The sequence below is a fragment of the Saccopteryx bilineata genome, chromosome 2 (genome assembly GCF_036850765.1).
Source record: "Saccopteryx bilineata isolate mSacBil1 chromosome 2, mSacBil1_pri_phased_curated, whole genome shotgun sequence".
NCBI classification, from domain to species: domain Eukaryota; kingdom Metazoa; phylum Chordata; class Mammalia; order Chiroptera; family Emballonuridae; genus Saccopteryx; species Saccopteryx bilineata.
This window is the reverse complement of record NC_089491.1, coordinates 107,680,812-107,697,154: the sequence shown is the minus strand read 5'-3', so window position 1 is coordinate 107,697,154 and position 16,343 is coordinate 107,680,812. Positions and strand designations below refer to the sequence as shown.

Below are 16,343 nucleotides of genomic sequence, written 5' to 3'. Positions count from 1 at the left end.
TAGCAATAACTGTGATATATATCCATATAATAGCGGTTCTTATAACTAGTGATTTTCTCTGAATATAGATCAGATGCCACCAGTATTGGCCAGAGGACAACAAACCAGTGACTGTGTTTGGAGATATAGTGATTACAAAGCTAATGGAAGATGTTCAAATAGATTGGACCATCAGGGATCTGAAAATTGAAAGGGTAAAAATGATAGGGTCAGAAACCTGACTAAATATGAGTGCTCTAAATATCTAAAGTAAAATTAATTTCTAGAAATCTTTTTTGCAATGATACTTATATAGTCAACAATGCTTTCCTATTATTTTCTTGAACAGAAGTTTAGAATTGTTATCTGACTTTAGTATCTATGTCATTGCGCTTGAATTCCAAATCATGTGGCTAGTGTTTATATTAACCAATAAGCATCAAATTCTTTGGTAGATAAGGGAAGAAAAGGAAGAAACAACTAGATCATTAGGTTTATTTTATTTAATAAAGAAACTTTAATCTTTGACTCAAAGCAAGAATTTCTCAAGTCACTTATCTCTGTTTACATCCTAATAATTTGATTTTCTATTTAATTCAGAACCAATGCAGAAGTGATTGTATAGGATCCCACTTTATCAGTTTATATATGTATATATACAGAAATTAATATAAGGATCTTTATACTTTCTGACATTAATAGAAACCAATACTGGGTTTTAAATAATTGGTGAATGTGTTTCTGTTTGGGATCAAAATTGTTTCAAAATTTACTAGTCCAATTCTACAAAATGTTATGCTACATTTGAATATAAACTATATTGTTATCTCTTTGCAAGCTTTCATATTGTTTCTGTTCACACTAAAAGGCGATTTTCTTTTTGGTAGCAGTAATAAAAGACCCTTCTTATAGGATAAAAGAGAACACAGTTCTTCTGTATGGTAAACAGTCATTTTTTAAAGATCACCTTCAAAAGCTAAGATATCAGCTATCTTCAGCATTTATTGTGGTATTTAAATAATTGTATCATGCTTCTTTCACCTGTCACTTTGTTTAGCATGGGGATTGCATGACTGTTCGACAGTGTAACTTTACTGCTTGGCCTGAGCATGGGGTTCCTGAAAACAGTGCCCCTCTAGTTCACTTTGTGAAGTTGGTTCGAGCAAGCAGAGCACATGACACCACACCTATGGTTGTCCACTGCAGGTAAGAAAGATACATTGTTCAAACCTTATATGAGATACTATAAATAGTCTTTAAATTTAGTGTGGTCTTTTTATTATCATGATACCATTGATTATTTTTCTGGCAGAAGTTAATGTAGATTCATTCCAACTTTAACATTTCAGATATTTTACTGGCCATTATAAATGAAGATGTAGCTTTTTAAAAGTTCAGATGGCGGAAATGAGTGATGAGTGTGTCTAAGAAAAGAAAAAGTATATATAGCAGCACAGAAATTTTCTTTTATTCTTGATTGGATTATGCATTTACAGGCTTTTTAAAAATTAAAAATTATAGGCCATCATTAATGTGAGTGTGTTTATGTAAGATTTTATGAATTTTATGAATAAACATCTGATCTTTTATTTGAATTGGTATTAGTATACTGTTATTATAATTCAAACATTTCTTTAAAAGCAAATTTCTAGACTGGAGTAAAAATGATAAAAGAAAATGAAGATCAAGTTAAATAACCAAGCCAAGTATAATTCCAAATTTTTACAATATTTTTGCTATTCAAATGTCTTCCTTTGACTTGAATTTCTGAACATGGTTAATAGACTATGAGTATAAAAGAGATTTTTTTCTCATTAAAACTCTTAAATATAAAATTTTAATACTCTTAAAAATAAAACTTAAGGTTGGTTAGTGTTCAGAGTTTTCCTGGACAGAAGGATATGACTTGTGTTTTCTAACATTATGTATCTAAATCAATTTCAACTTGACTCTCTTCAACAATTGGCATTAAGAGATTAGATAAAAAATGGGGATATTATACTGTTTTATAATTCCACTTACATAAGATGCCTAGAATAGATAAATTAATAGAGACAGAAAGAATGGTGGTTACCAGGGACTTCGGGGAGAAGGAAATGAGGAATGACTGTTTAATGGATACAGAGCCTCTGTCTGGGATGATGAAAAAGTTCTGAAAATTGACAGTGGTGATGATTGTACCAGTGTTAGTATGCTTAATGCCACTGAATTATGTATTACACATTGTTAAAACAGTCAGTTTTATGTTGTATGTCTTTTACATTAAAAACATTTTTAATTAGCAGTATCTTTTGAGCACATTAATAATCAATTTGATCATTAATTATAATTCCAATAATTAGTTTATTAATATTTTTCTAATAAGTGTATATACTATAATTAGTGTGGTTAAATAAGTAAGAAAATATCTATCTAGTCTTTTTATTTTTTTTAGGGGAAATGACTCAATATGTAATTTAAATGATCATACATCTTTCAGGAATATTTTGGATTCTTTTAGTTATAAGCGTAATACATAAATGCTTGCTCAAGATAAAATACCTGAACAATGTTTATATTTAAAAAAGCACATAGAACAAAAAGTAAAGGCCTCATTTTTATGCTATCAATTCCATTTTTCCTTTCATATACATACAATTTTTAACAAAGTAGTATATTGTATAACTGACACGACTTCTAAATTTAGTGATTGATTTTAAACTGGCATCATTAACAATTATAGATAGTAGTTGCCTTTAACTTCTCCGTATCTTCTATATACACTGCCACTGGTACTAAAACCCATCGGAAAAGGAAAGCCCTTCACCCTTGTGATTTAAATAAATAAAAGAGATAAAGGCGGGAAAGTATGCTTATATTAATAATCACCTTTAAATATCATTCTAAACCTACTAAACTTTTATCTCCAAATCTGACTTCTCACTTCAATCAACTATATATAGTTACTTAGTTAACTTTCAATTCAGCTGACAACCTGAAAGACCAGAAAATTCTGAAAATTAAATGTGTCCAAAACTGATCATTTGATTCAGTTTCCAAACTCATTCCTCCTTGTCCTGTTTGTAAACAGCAAGTTTCCTCTGCTTGCTCCAGAAACCTGAACTCATCCTGACCTTCCTGTTCCTCTTATATTCCACATCCAATCACCAGTTCTGACTCCCAGCCCCTGTCACCTCTCCACTCCACTCCACTCCACTCCACTCCACTCTACTCCACTCCACTCCACTCCACTGTCCTCACCCTGATCTCCACGCTCTTCTCTGAACATATGGAACATTCTCCTGCTCAGGTCTGTTCTTTGTTCCTTCCAGCTGCTGTGCTCCTGTCCCAGATACCCACACGGTGCGCTTTCTAACTTATTCAAGTTTGTTTGTGTAACACTATAATCCATCCTCTAGGATACAAGCTTCATATGTGTATGGACTTTGTACTGTTTGCTGTTACACCCCTAGATGCCTAAGACAGTGTCTGACACTCAATATATTGAATGATGTAATCAGTTATTACTCTGTTCTGGCATATGTGTTATGTAATTGGATTTATATTATAATGCTCACTATTTCTTAGGTCAAATCATAGGAAATCAATGACTTCTCAAACTTTTCTTATCTACAAAAATGGCACTTCATGTTGTTTAAAGTAACATTTATAACAGTAGGTGACCTTTAAAATGTCTTTTTTATTTTTAATATTTACTTACTATAGTAATCATTTAAATACTAATTGTTCTAAAGAGAGTTTTTTAATCTTGTCAGGTTTATCAATTAAAAGTTTCTGTGGAGCACATACCTGTCCTTGGGTATTAAAATAAGATTTTAAAAGAAAATATCTTGTCAATTTTATTATGTATAGAAAGTAAAAAAGAAAAAAATCCTGTGGGAAAACGTAGTAACACCTGAGAAAAATTTTCAATATCATGCAGAGAAAATGCTATCTGGGCTAAGTATTTGACATTTAAAATGTTCTTTTCTTTTCTTTTCCAAGTCAGAGGAGGGGAGATAGAAGGACAGAGACTCCCACATGTGTCCCAACTGGGATCCACCCAGCAACCCTGTCTGGGGTCGGTGCTCTGCCCATCAAGGGCCATGCTTGCAACCAAGCTATTTTTAGCACCCGAGGCAGAGGCTCCATGGAGCCATCCGTAGTGCCCAAGGCCAATGCATGCAAACCAATTGAGCCATGGCTGTGGGAGAGGAAGGGAGGAAAAGAAAGAAAAGAGGGGGGGAGGGTACTTCTTCTGTGTGCCCTGACCAGGAATCAAACCCAGGACATCCACACGCCTGGCCAATACTCTACTACTGAACCAACCAGCCAGGGTCCAATATTTGACATTTTTAATGTTTAGCATTCCTATTAGTTACCAAAAATATGTTCAATACAAAGTTTCTGGTGTTAAGAATTTTAATATACATTTTTTTTGTATTTTTCTGAAGTTGGAAATGGGGAGACAGTCAGACAGACTCCCACATGCACCTGACTGGGATCCACCAGGCATGCCCACCAGGGGGCAATGCTCTGCCCATCTGGAGCATTGCTCTGCTGCAACCAGAGCCATTCTAGTGCCTGAGGGAGAGGCCATGGAGCCATCCTCAGTGCCCGGGCCAACTTTGCTTCAGTGGAGCCTTGGCTGCGGGAGGGAAAGAGAGAGACGGAGAGGAAGGAGAGGAGGAGGGGTGGAGAAGCAGATGGGTGCTTCTCCTGTGTGCCCTAGCTGGGAATCGAACCCGGGACTCCACGCCAGGCCGACGCTCTACCACTGAGCCAACTGGCCAGGGCTAAGAATTTTAATATTTTTAAAAATCTGTTCCATACTTCTCCATCTACAACCCTTAAAATATTATGAAAAGAGAAGTGTTACTTGTTTTTTTTAAAAAACCATATTTGAAAGAGTATTGATAATAATGATCTTGCCTTGTCTGAACACTCTTGGTAATAATTTAAATCCAAAGAAACCCCAAAAATGCCCTGGCCGGTTGGCTCAGTGGTAGAGCGTCGGCCTAGCGTGCGGAGGACCTGGGTTCGATTCCGGCCAGGGCACATAGGAGAAGCATTCATTTGCTTCTCCACCCCTCCGCCACGCCTTCCTCTCTGTCTCTCTCTTCCCCTCCCACAGCCAAGGCTCCATTGGAGCAAAGATGGCCCGGGTGCTGGGGATGGCTCTGTGGCCTCTGCCTCAGGCGCTAGAGTGGCTCTGGTCGCAACATGGTGACGCCCAGGATGGGCAGAGCATCACCCCCTGGTGGGCAGAGCGTCACCCCATGGTGGGTGTGCCGGGTGGATCCCGGTCGGGCGCATGCGGAGTCTGTCTGACTGTCTCTCCCTGTTTCCAGCTTCAGAAAAATGCAAAAAAAAAAAAAAAAAAAAAAAAAGAAACCCCAAAAACAACTACCTCCAAATAAAAAAGAAACTGTTTAGAATGTATTGCTACTGTAGCTTATTTTTTTCATCACCATCAACATGAACCACCTCTTGCTAGATAATTCTCATGTACTGTCATTCTGCTGCAGTGCTGGAGTTGGAAGAACTGGAGTCTTTATTGCACTGGACCACTTGACACAGCATATAAACGATCATGATTTTGTGGATATATATGGACTGGTGGCTGAACTGAGAAGTGAAAGAATGTGCATGGTACAGAACCTGGTAAGATCTAACACTGCGTGCAGCGTCAACTCCCAAATTTCTATGTGGGAGGATCTTAGTGGCAGCGGTCTGGCCGGATGTGGACTTGAACTGTCTTTGCATAGCAGAAAGTCTCTTCTTCTATGCCATGAACCTCCTTGGGGGAAGGTGTGAAGGAAAGGGGGTGTCTTAGGGAGAGCAGCTGATGGAGATTGTGGGAAAACTAAAGCCCATGTGCCACAGTCATCCTTCAACAATGTTACTTGACTCATCATCAGAACTTGTTCACACTTTTAGGCATAGAGAAAATAATTAATAAAATTGACTTATTTTTAACATTTAGCAAGTTTGAGTAGTTTAGAAAATGAATCAAGTCAATCTCTTTTGTAAACATGCTTCCAATCATAATAGGGGAAAAGTTTACAATACTGGCTGTTTTGAGGTACTACACATTTCATTCACTTGTCTATATTTATCCCAATTGCATATTAGTGCCAATAATTATTATTATATTATGTATTAACTGACTGGGAGTCTTTGTTTTGTTGTTTTGGTTTGGAAGTAAAAATATTCCTACAATAGGTAGATTTTTCTTCATTAAAAAATCACATAGTATAATAATAATAATAAGACTAAAATCTCCTTTGTGGGGCATCTAGTGGGTTCCAAGTACTGTACTAGATTCTTTACATGTATTATCTTGTTTAATCCTTTATTTGTAAAGTAGGTCCAATAAAACTAATCAGTAGACTGAGTATTATTGGCTCTGCTTCACAAACACAGAAGCAGATGTTTCAAGTAGTGAAGTGATATGCCAAGGTTATACTATTCATAACTATCAGAGCCAAACCCAAGTCTAACTATAATATACAAGATGTTCCTATCTGTATTTTTGGATTGAATTTGTATGCTATACAGGTAGAGATTTTTCTCACAGTAAATATACAGATCTTTTCTAACAGTATTTTCCAAGGTACATCCTAGAAAATGTGAGGGGCATCAAAGTTGTTAAAAGTATGAGAAAACAAGTGTGCTAAATAAGTTTGAGAAGTTAAATTAGTTTTTTTAGAATTTCTTAGAGCCTCTATATTAATGCACATTGAAAATTACAAATGAGTCTCCCACATGGGCTACCTTTCCTAAACCTATGATTGTGAAATCCTTGAACCTTTTTTTATACCAGAACCTATAATGCCACATCAAAGGACATAATGTTCTTAGCAAGATGTTGCTCTAGACCAGAAACCTCAAACCTTTTGGACTGCACATCCCTTTTAAGAAAAATGTTTGAGCAGTCAACTCCAATACATATGTATTTATTTTTTAATTGTAGATTGTACAGTTACATAAATTATTAAATGTATACAAAATAAGATAAAAACATAAATAAGATAGGTAAGTTATTTTTTTGAAAATCTTGCTAATTGTGATGGCTTTATGTTAGTTATCATTAGGTCTTTTTAAAAGATAAGATATTTAGGCCTGACCTGTGGTGGCGCAGTGGATAAAGTGTCAACCTGGAAATGCTGAGGTCGCCGGTTCGAAACCCTGGGCTTGCCTGGTCAAGGCACATATGGGAGTTGATGCTTCCAGCTCCTCCCCCATCTCTCTCTCTCTCTCTCTCCTCTCTAAAAATGAATAAATAAAAAAAATTAAAAAAAAAAGATATTTACTTAGCACAGATTAATTCTGTTTTGATAGTGGTGTTAAATACATATTTTAAATTATTTCTATTTTTTTTTTAAGTAATCTAGCTTACTACAAATGGATTACCTATTCTACAAGCACAAAGAATGTCACCCCTGCCATTATCTTGTCATTCATTTGGGCTTATATAATAAATATTATCTACAGTCTGTTAGTAGGGATCTTTTTAAGCCACATCAATGCTCTGATAGTTAGGTAAAGTGTAAATTTAATCCATATCCATTCCTTTATATGCTAAAAGGAGCAAATAAATATTACTCTTCTCTTCCATTACTTCCACAATAGAATATGACCAGGGTTGGCTTCATAGGAATGCAAACCTATGCAGCTCACAGCTCCCCATGCTCAAAAGGGCCTTGTGCCTGGTTTAATGTTTGCTTCCATTATCTTGAAAATCTAATAATTTTTGAGAAAGAGAACATTTCTCGTTTTGCAGTGGGCCGTGCAACATTATGTAGCTGATTCTTATCCAGAGGTCTTATAAGGGCTCCACTATCAAGACACTGTTAATCATTATTAAAACTCAAATTGTTGCCCTGGCTGGTTGGCTCAGCGGTAGAGCGTCGGCCTAGCGTGCGGAGGACCGGGGTTCGATTCCCGGCCAGGGCACACAGGAGAAGCGCCCATTTGCTTCTCCACCCCTCCGCCGCGCCTTCCTCTCTGTCTCTCTCTTCCCCTCCCGTAGCCGAGGCTCCATTGGAGCAAAGATGGCCCGGGCGCTGGGGATGGCTCTGTGGCTGGCTCTGTGGCCTCTGCCTCAGGCGCTAGAGTGGCTCTGGTCGCAACATGGCGACGCCCAGGATGGGCAGAGCATCGCCCCCTGGTGGGCAGAGCGTCGCTTCATGGTGGGCGTGCCGGGTGGATCCCGGTCAGGTGCATGCGGGAGTCTGTCTGACTGTCTCTCCCTGTTTCCAGCTTCAGAAAAATGAAAAAAAAATAAAAAATAAAATAAAAAAAAACTCAAATTGTTTCATATTTTTAGTTAACAATAAGAATAAATAAATAGAAAGCTGATTTTCCTCTCATGTGTTTGGGTACACATATGCACATGTGCACTGGTGACCATGCTATTGACATTAATCAAGATTGGTTGGCTCTTTTGAATAGAATAGAGTATAAGACTGATTCAGATATTGTATCCTTCTAGAGGTTAGAGTCAATCAAAAAATAAAAGTTGAAAATAATTTTGCCATACTGTACAACTTTGTAGAACTGAACTTTGTAAAGAGTGTATTCAAGAATGTCTAGTAATAAGGTCACACAATTTAGTATTCAGTATATGTTATAATCTTCATATATTATACTTATTTAAACAACCAGAGCAAAATGTTGCCATTGGGTAGGGGAATGGAAAGAGCATGAATTTTGGAGTTGGAGAATTGAGTTCAGAATACAGGCCCTGGCTGGTTGGTTCAGTGGTAGAGCATTGGCCTGGAGTATGGATATCCCAGGTTCGATTCCCAGTCAGGACACACAAGAGAAGCAACCACCTGCTTCTCCACCTTTCTCCCCCTTTTCTCTCAGTGCCTCTCTTCCCCTCCCATAGCCATGGCTCGATTGGTTCCAGCACATCTTCCCAGGCTCTGAGGATGGCTCCCTGGAACCTCCCCTTCAGGTGTTACTAAAATCAGTTGCAAGCATGGCCTCAGATGAGCAGAGCATGGGCCCCAGACAGGGGTCAGCACATATATCCTGGTCAGGGCACATGTAGGAGTCTGTCTTTATATCTCCCATCCTCTCACTTGGACAAAGAAAAAAAAAAGAAGAAAGGAGAAAGAAGAAGAAGGAAGAAGAAGAAAGAGGAGGAAGAATAGGAGGAGGAGGAAGAGGAGGAGGAGGAGGAAGAGAACAAGCAAGAAGAGGAGGAGGAAGAGGAAGAGGAGAAGAAGAGAAGGAAGAGAAGAAGGAGGAGGAGAAAGAGGAGGAGGAGGAGGAAGAGGAGGAGGAGGAGGAGGAAGAGGAGAAGAAGAAAGAAGAGGAAGAAGAGAAGGAGGAGGAGGAAGAAGAGGAGGAGGAAGAAGGAGGAGGAGGAGGAGGAGGAAGAAGAAGGAGGAGGAGGAGAAGGAGGAAGAGGAGAGGAAGAAGAAGGAGGAGGAGGAGGAGGAAGAGGAGAGGAAGAAGAAGAGGAGGAAGAAGAAGAATTCAGTCCTGCTAATTACAGGCTCTGCAACTTTCTGAAATCAACCTCTTTGGGCTAATTCTCTTTTGTAAAATAGTCATGTTATGCTTTTCACTAGTTCGTTGTCAGTATTAAATAAAAGTATCTAAAACAGCAAGCATGTAGTCAAAGCCCAGTGTACAGTAAATGTCCGACAAGACTCTGCCAAGTCCCTCCTTTCTGAAAAGCTGGTCCTCTGAAGCTCTTTCACCCACCTTCATTCCTAGAGATTTTGCTCTTTACTGTCCTTTCCCTGTGATGAAAACAAGGAAATTGAGCACACCTTGGCTCCCATCCGTACAAAGCAGCATTGCCTTGCACAAGAGTGGTTTCTTATTTTCTTCTCTTGCACCAGGGAGTAAAGCCAGTTTCTATGAAGAATGCTCACATCTCAGCACATATTACAGTAGCCATGGGCAGGGGCAGGGGAATGCGGACCCTGGCAAAATATTGCCACAAAAAGGCACCCGCAGGGCACAGCCCAAACCCCAGGAGAGAGCTTCATCTGTCACTGTCTAGCAAAAAGAGTTCATTGCAACCTCAAGAGATTTGAAAGGACTTTCTGAAAGAGTACTCTATGGTGATATAATACCCTGAGATATTTACTACTGATGCTTCAAAATAAGAGTTAGTTTGTATGAGCCTCTGTCTTGCTCAGGATCTCCTGGAAATTTACTGATGTAAAGAAAGTGAAAGGAAAAAAGACTAATATATTTTGGGTGCCGGTTTTTTGGCAGGCACTTTACATGTTAAGTCCCTTAAATCTTACCACTTAGGTTTTATCATCCTCTGATGAGAAAACTGAACATCAACAAGTTTAATTCTTAGGGTAACATAATGCTTTAGGGGAGAATATGAAATTGCACTCTTCACTGTCTCTTTGGCACTAACACACCGTGGCTGAGGGACCTTGGAAAACGGAGTGCTGCCCCATGGAGCACAGCCTGCCCTGCAGGCAGAGTTTCCGCCCATCATTCTTTCCAGTGGAGGTGAGATGGAGACAGTCAGAAGCTTCACATATCAAATATGACTTCAAATTCAAATGCTATTATTAAAAAAAAAATACCAGACCTCATAAATCTCGATTGGTGTTTTCAAAGAAATTATAGTGTGTCGATATATTTCTAACAATAATGTTATTCATTGTTGGATAATTGTTTGAAAATACTCTTTCAGAATTACCTTGAGAAATGATTTACTAGCAATTTCAGTAGAATTTGCATTACTTTATAACAACACTTCATTTCTTACGAAAATTGAATTCTGTAACGTGATCATCCACCTCACTTATAAAAGTTGATCCTTAATGACTTCTGGATGTTCTCCAAATAAAAGCTGTCCTTAAATGGTTAAGATTGGCTTAGTGGTAAGAATTAAATGAGACTAAGTCAACAAACATTTATTATGCAACTATGACATGCCAGGCACTATTACAGGCTATGGGAATTTAGCAGTGAATATGAGAGTTCTGCCCTCATAGAAGTAACATCCTGGTCATGAGATGTTTGTGGAAATATTGTGTAATCCACAAAGAAATAGATATTTCTGGTAATGACCAACAATTTCTAAGACAATTTCAATAAAAGATTTCAAAAAGGTTTTGTGGTACTGTAGCAATAGATATAAATATAACCTCTTAAGATGGTCACTTAGAGGACATTCTATTTAAATCAATTGTCTATTTGTATACTTATATATCTTAAGCATTCAGTTATTTCCCTTTAATGTCAGGTATGTTTCCTATGTAAAAGTGTGATTTTTATTATTGTAAACTCAGAAATGTTAATAAGTTATTAAATTTTATTGAATAAAGTTAAAACACTCAGATGGAACTAAATTTAGCCAAAGCATTCAGATGAATTGGGAGTTCTTGTCCAGCACTTGGCTATTTGGATAGTTCAATGGTCTACTGCATTTTATTTACAATTAGAGACAAGGTACTTGACAATAGGTAGGCTAAATGTTACGTGATTACCAGAACTGATAAACATGTTTTATATATGCTGATGGTGTGTGGATATGCTCACTCCCAGATTTTGAACGTAAATGTATCATCTGCATCCCAGTAACCATTCTAACAAGAAAACTATTATAAGAAAAATTACTTAATTAGACCTAATAGGAAAAAGGAAACTTGTAAACAAATTTACATAATCTAGTTTGCCAGTTCTTATAATCATAGCAAGAAAGAGTAAATTAACATTTGGATTTCAATGATAAGAATTTTTAGAGAAACCTGAAGCTATATGAAGCTACAGGAATTTGGAAAACCTTACCTTTGAAATGGTAGAAAATCATTTACACACATGATAAATTCTGTGCCTCTAATGTAGCTATTTAACATTTGTGAAATTCAATATTAATTTTTATTGTAACAGTGTAGCTTACCTTATAGGTAATATCTCCACCATATCCATGTATTTAATCACCCTTTTTTGTGTCTAGGCACAATATATCTTTTTACACCAGTGCATTCTGGATCTCTTATCAAGTAAAGGAAGTAATCAGCCCATCTGTTTTGTTAACTATTCAGCCCTTCAGAAGATGGACTCTTTGGATGCCATGGAAGGTAAACAGAGGCAATGTGTACCCAATTTATTAGCCCTTTGCCACATACAGTGGGAATATTAATTTAATAATAACCATATGTTGAAAATGTTTGAGAAGCTTGGTTGGTGCACTCATCAATTTTTTCATTTCTAATTCAAGTTAGGAGACTAGCTTTTCCATTTGCACCATACCTTTGCTGTGAAATATTTAAATCTTTTAAACTGTTAATTAACTTCAGTTTTCTCTTGTGATATGTTTCTTTATATTATAGGTGATGTTGAGCTTGAATGGGAAGAAACCACCATGTAAATATTCAGACCAAAGATTATAACTGGAAGATATTTTCAAATCCCAAAGCCAAAATTACCCCTCATTCTTCTGAATCATGAAATGTGCTACCTTAAAGAAATTTCTATGCTTTCCCAATTGTGCCTTACTAAATACAGTGACATTTTATGAACAGTTCTCATAAGTAGCTAATTTGGGATAGTTATTTGTATTGTACAAAATAAATATTATGTGCTTAGAATGTTTAAGCAAAAATATCCCAGAGGTTTTTGAAGTCTTCCATATTTTTGAAATGAGCCAAATATAAAATTATTATTATAATAGCATTGTTTCCATGTGAATTTTCCCTATGTATTGGATTTAATCTTGAACAAAAGTTGTAAATGTTGATTCAGTAGTGCTATTTTGGCCTCCAGGGTGTTGACGTTTCTTGTGGATAACTTCCAGGACTGTCATAATGATCTGTACTTCCATGTCCACCGCTGTGTTTTGAATCCTCTGTTTTATGAGTGCTGAGATATCATCTCATGATCTCGAACAGCTGAACAGTAACCCCTGACACTGCTGGGATTACTTCGCTTTTATACAACACACAGTAGCTCTTCGGGGACACTGAGGGCTATTTAAATTGCATTGTGATCTTTAGTTTGAAAAAACAAGAAAGAAAAATTAGGCAGTACAATCGCTCGTATGAAGCTGTAGAGGACTTTTCTAGCCTGTGTACATTTGTACGTTTCAGGCACAAACTGTACCACTATATTGTATATTTAAATTTATAGTTAAATGTATCAGAGTATTTGTCCATTAAATATATATGCAACCTAATATTTATAATTCTGAAGGTTTTCTTCAGCAGAAATGTATAAAAACAATAATAAAAACATGTAATGTGTTGCAAGCTTGTAAACTAATGCTGTGCTCCCATGGTGCCAACAGAGACTTCAGATAGGTTACAGAATACAGTCTTTATTTTATTCCCCACGTTCAGTTATTGAGGAGTGGATTTGGTGGAACTAAAAACAAAGAAATCAACCAGGTTACAGCAAATTAGAGATTAAAAAATATATATATATTTCAACCTCCTTTTTGTTAGATAGTGACTATGTATTTAGTAAGTTTTGAACTATATGTTATTATTTTGTCAAATTTCAATTGAGTCATAAAACAAAATAATATTAATTATTTTATTAATTCTATGATAGGAATGATATCTTCTGCATATTTCTGCTGGAATATAAATATAGGAAATGTGATGGCCAATAAAATTGAATTAAGGATTTGAGTTACTTTGCGGTGTGATTTAAGAGATCCTTATAAATATAAATTTGATTTTCTATATACAGTTATTATAATATAATGAAGTATATTATGTAAGTACAGTATAAGATAGTATAAATAATTAAGATATTATCATTTCCCATGGCACATACAGATGATTTCTAAGTTGAATTTATTATTCAAGAAATTAAATCCTTTAGTCTTGCAAGAACCCTTGCTTCCTGTTTTTTCAGGGCAAGGAAGTATAAGTAAATATAAGCCCTCTATTGCTCCAACCAACAATTTATTTCATAGAAATTTTCAGAAAATGATAAGATATGGTGAGAACTCTAAAAGACTCAGGTTGGAATTAGAAGTTCTTCACTTTGTTTCATGTGTCAGTCATGGAAAATACGTAGCACACCAGTGCTGATATTTGTGTGTTTTTGTGTTTGTGGAAGACAGGTACAGCCTGTGAAAAATATTGATGAGATTATTTTTAATGTATTAAATGATAAAAAAAATAGTTCCATGTGCAGGCCAGTCAATTTTCTGTTATATCTGTATAAAACAGGTGTGCGCAACATACAGTACCAGGTTTGACCCATATATATATATATATATATATATATACACACACACACACACACACACACATATGTGAGTATAAAATGGAGATTTAATGTAAGGCTTCCTCTAAAACAGTGCTTATCAAACTTTATCATATCTTTAGATCACCTGAATATTGCATTAAAATGCAGATTCTGCTTTAGAAGTTCTAGGGTAGAACTGGAGAAGTCTTCATTTCTAGCAACTACTAAAATTATAATAGTATTGCCTGATCTCAGGCCATAGATTGAATAGAAAATCTCTAAAAGACACTAGGATCAGAATAATTCTGTGTTCACCTGAAATTATTTGAAACACGTTAAAAAACGCTTGGCTTTATTATCAGAAAAATTACTACAGAGCACCTGGTAAGTGTGCGTAGCTTACTAGCTATGTCTTGAAACTATGACTGAAATTGAATGGATAATCACTTATTAACTATAGCTAAATTTTCTCTTAATTATGTTGTGAAAGGACTAGTTTAAAACCAAGTTCCATTAGTGACTATTATGTTCAAATTAAAATAACGAGGACCATCTGTAACATTTTTAGATCTGATTTGTCAAAATACATTGAAGTACATGTACAGTAAATGAGCAACATGTGTTCAGCTGAAACGAATGAAACTGGAGCCTCTCAGAATGGTTTGCCAGAGAAAAGAGCAGCTGTGGATATCACCTCTGCTTTCATCCTATAATATGCATAATTTTATTTTCTTTTGGTTTATAGGTAAACTGTTTATCGGTTTTTCTTGAGAAAAAATATACTAATTAAATCTTTCTCTTTTTGTAAGGGAGATTCACTCTCCAAATCTGGTACCAAACACTGATTTTTGAAATGGGATTTAAGTTCAGCAAAATATTCTACAAGTCTATGACATTATTGTGATAAGTACATTTTCATGGGTCAGCTTTTAGAAATGTCACAGTAAAATATTTGATAAAGCTGGGAATACAAAATGATCTGAAAGTCTCAACAGAATGGTATTAAAATAAAAATATGAAAAAGTTTATAAAGCATAATCTTGGCAAAAAAGCTTGCCTTCTTAGGATCGGTAATATTTCATGGTAAATGACTTCATAAATATGCCTGAGGGTCCATGTGGAATCAGGATTTCTATGCACACCAGCTCATGAAGATGTTCTGAAGAATAGATTAGCTCACACTTAATGAAAGTATTTTTAAAAAGTACAATCAATTCTTTAAAGTTAATGTAATATTTTATCCAGGCTGGTCAATGTGTAATATTTATCAGTAAGATAATGTATCCAATTTTAGGATTGTCTTGTTCTTTGTGATATTTAGTGCTATATTTGTATGTCTATTTCACATGTAGGGATTAAAGAGAAAATTCTGGCCATTATATTGACTTCTGCTGAATAAGATCATTGATATATTTCTATGAATGATTAAGAGCATTCTCAAGGAATTTTTGGACTAAAATGAGTAGGCAAACATGTACACAACATAAAATATGATTTGGAAAACAAGTCAAGAAAATTTTCATTACAGACATTCTGACAGGACATTCTGAATCAGTGTCTGAGATATAACCACTTGAAAATAAACCTGTAACCTAACAGAAGGTAACAAAGGGCCTAATTTATTTCTATTAACAAAATTATGATTCTAGAGTCCAAGACCATTTGTTCTTGGATTGGGAAGTAATTATAGTAACAAATAAACTTTTTAAAATACTTTTGCATTCATCATCTTGATTAATGCTTACAAAATCCTTTAAGACTTATAGTGTTCCATATTACAGATAAGTCTTAATTGTGCTCTAGACTGCATTTAGTAAGGGCAAAGCTGCATATCACAATCAGGTTACTGAAAGTCAACGATAAATGTAAAATTTTTAATGGCAACAAAGAAAATAGGGACCTGTTCAGGGTTACAAAGATAAGAAATTATTTCAGCTTCTATTTAGAAACAATGAAAGCCAAAAGAAAATGGAATGACATAGTCTAAGTGCTGAAAGTACCTTCTAAGCCTGATTATGGGCAACTATAAAAAAGTTAGAGCTAAGAACATAAAGAGTTAATAACATACTTAATGGTGAAATAATAAAAGACTTCAACCTAAAATCAAGAAAAAAGCAAAAATGCCAATATTTACAACTTCTATTCAATATTGCAGTGGTGTTCTTAGCTATTACAATAAGGCAAGAAAA

The 16,343-nt window shown here is 35.8% G+C and overlaps 1 protein-coding gene across 2 annotated transcripts in view; it reads left to right on the top strand.

Moving 5' to 3' along the window:
• PTPRQ (protein tyrosine phosphatase receptor type Q) overlaps window positions 1-14,382 on the top strand; it is a 288,444-nt gene extending 274,062 nt beyond the window's left edge. For both annotated transcript variants that reach the window (XM_066257585.1, XM_066257584.1), the window contains 5 exons: window positions 69-194; window positions 1,037-1,185; window positions 5,487-5,622; window positions 11,912-12,035; window positions 12,288-14,382. In XM_066257585.1, the coding sequence (XP_066113682.1) occupies window positions 69-194; window positions 1,037-1,185; window positions 5,487-5,622; window positions 11,912-12,035; window positions 12,288-12,325 (573 nt within the window). In that variant the 3' untranslated portion in view covers window positions 12,326-14,382. The remainder of the gene's footprint in view (window positions 1-68; window positions 195-1,036; window positions 1,186-5,486; window positions 5,623-11,911; window positions 12,036-12,287) is intronic.
• Window positions 14,383-16,343: the final 1,961 nt, after the last annotated feature.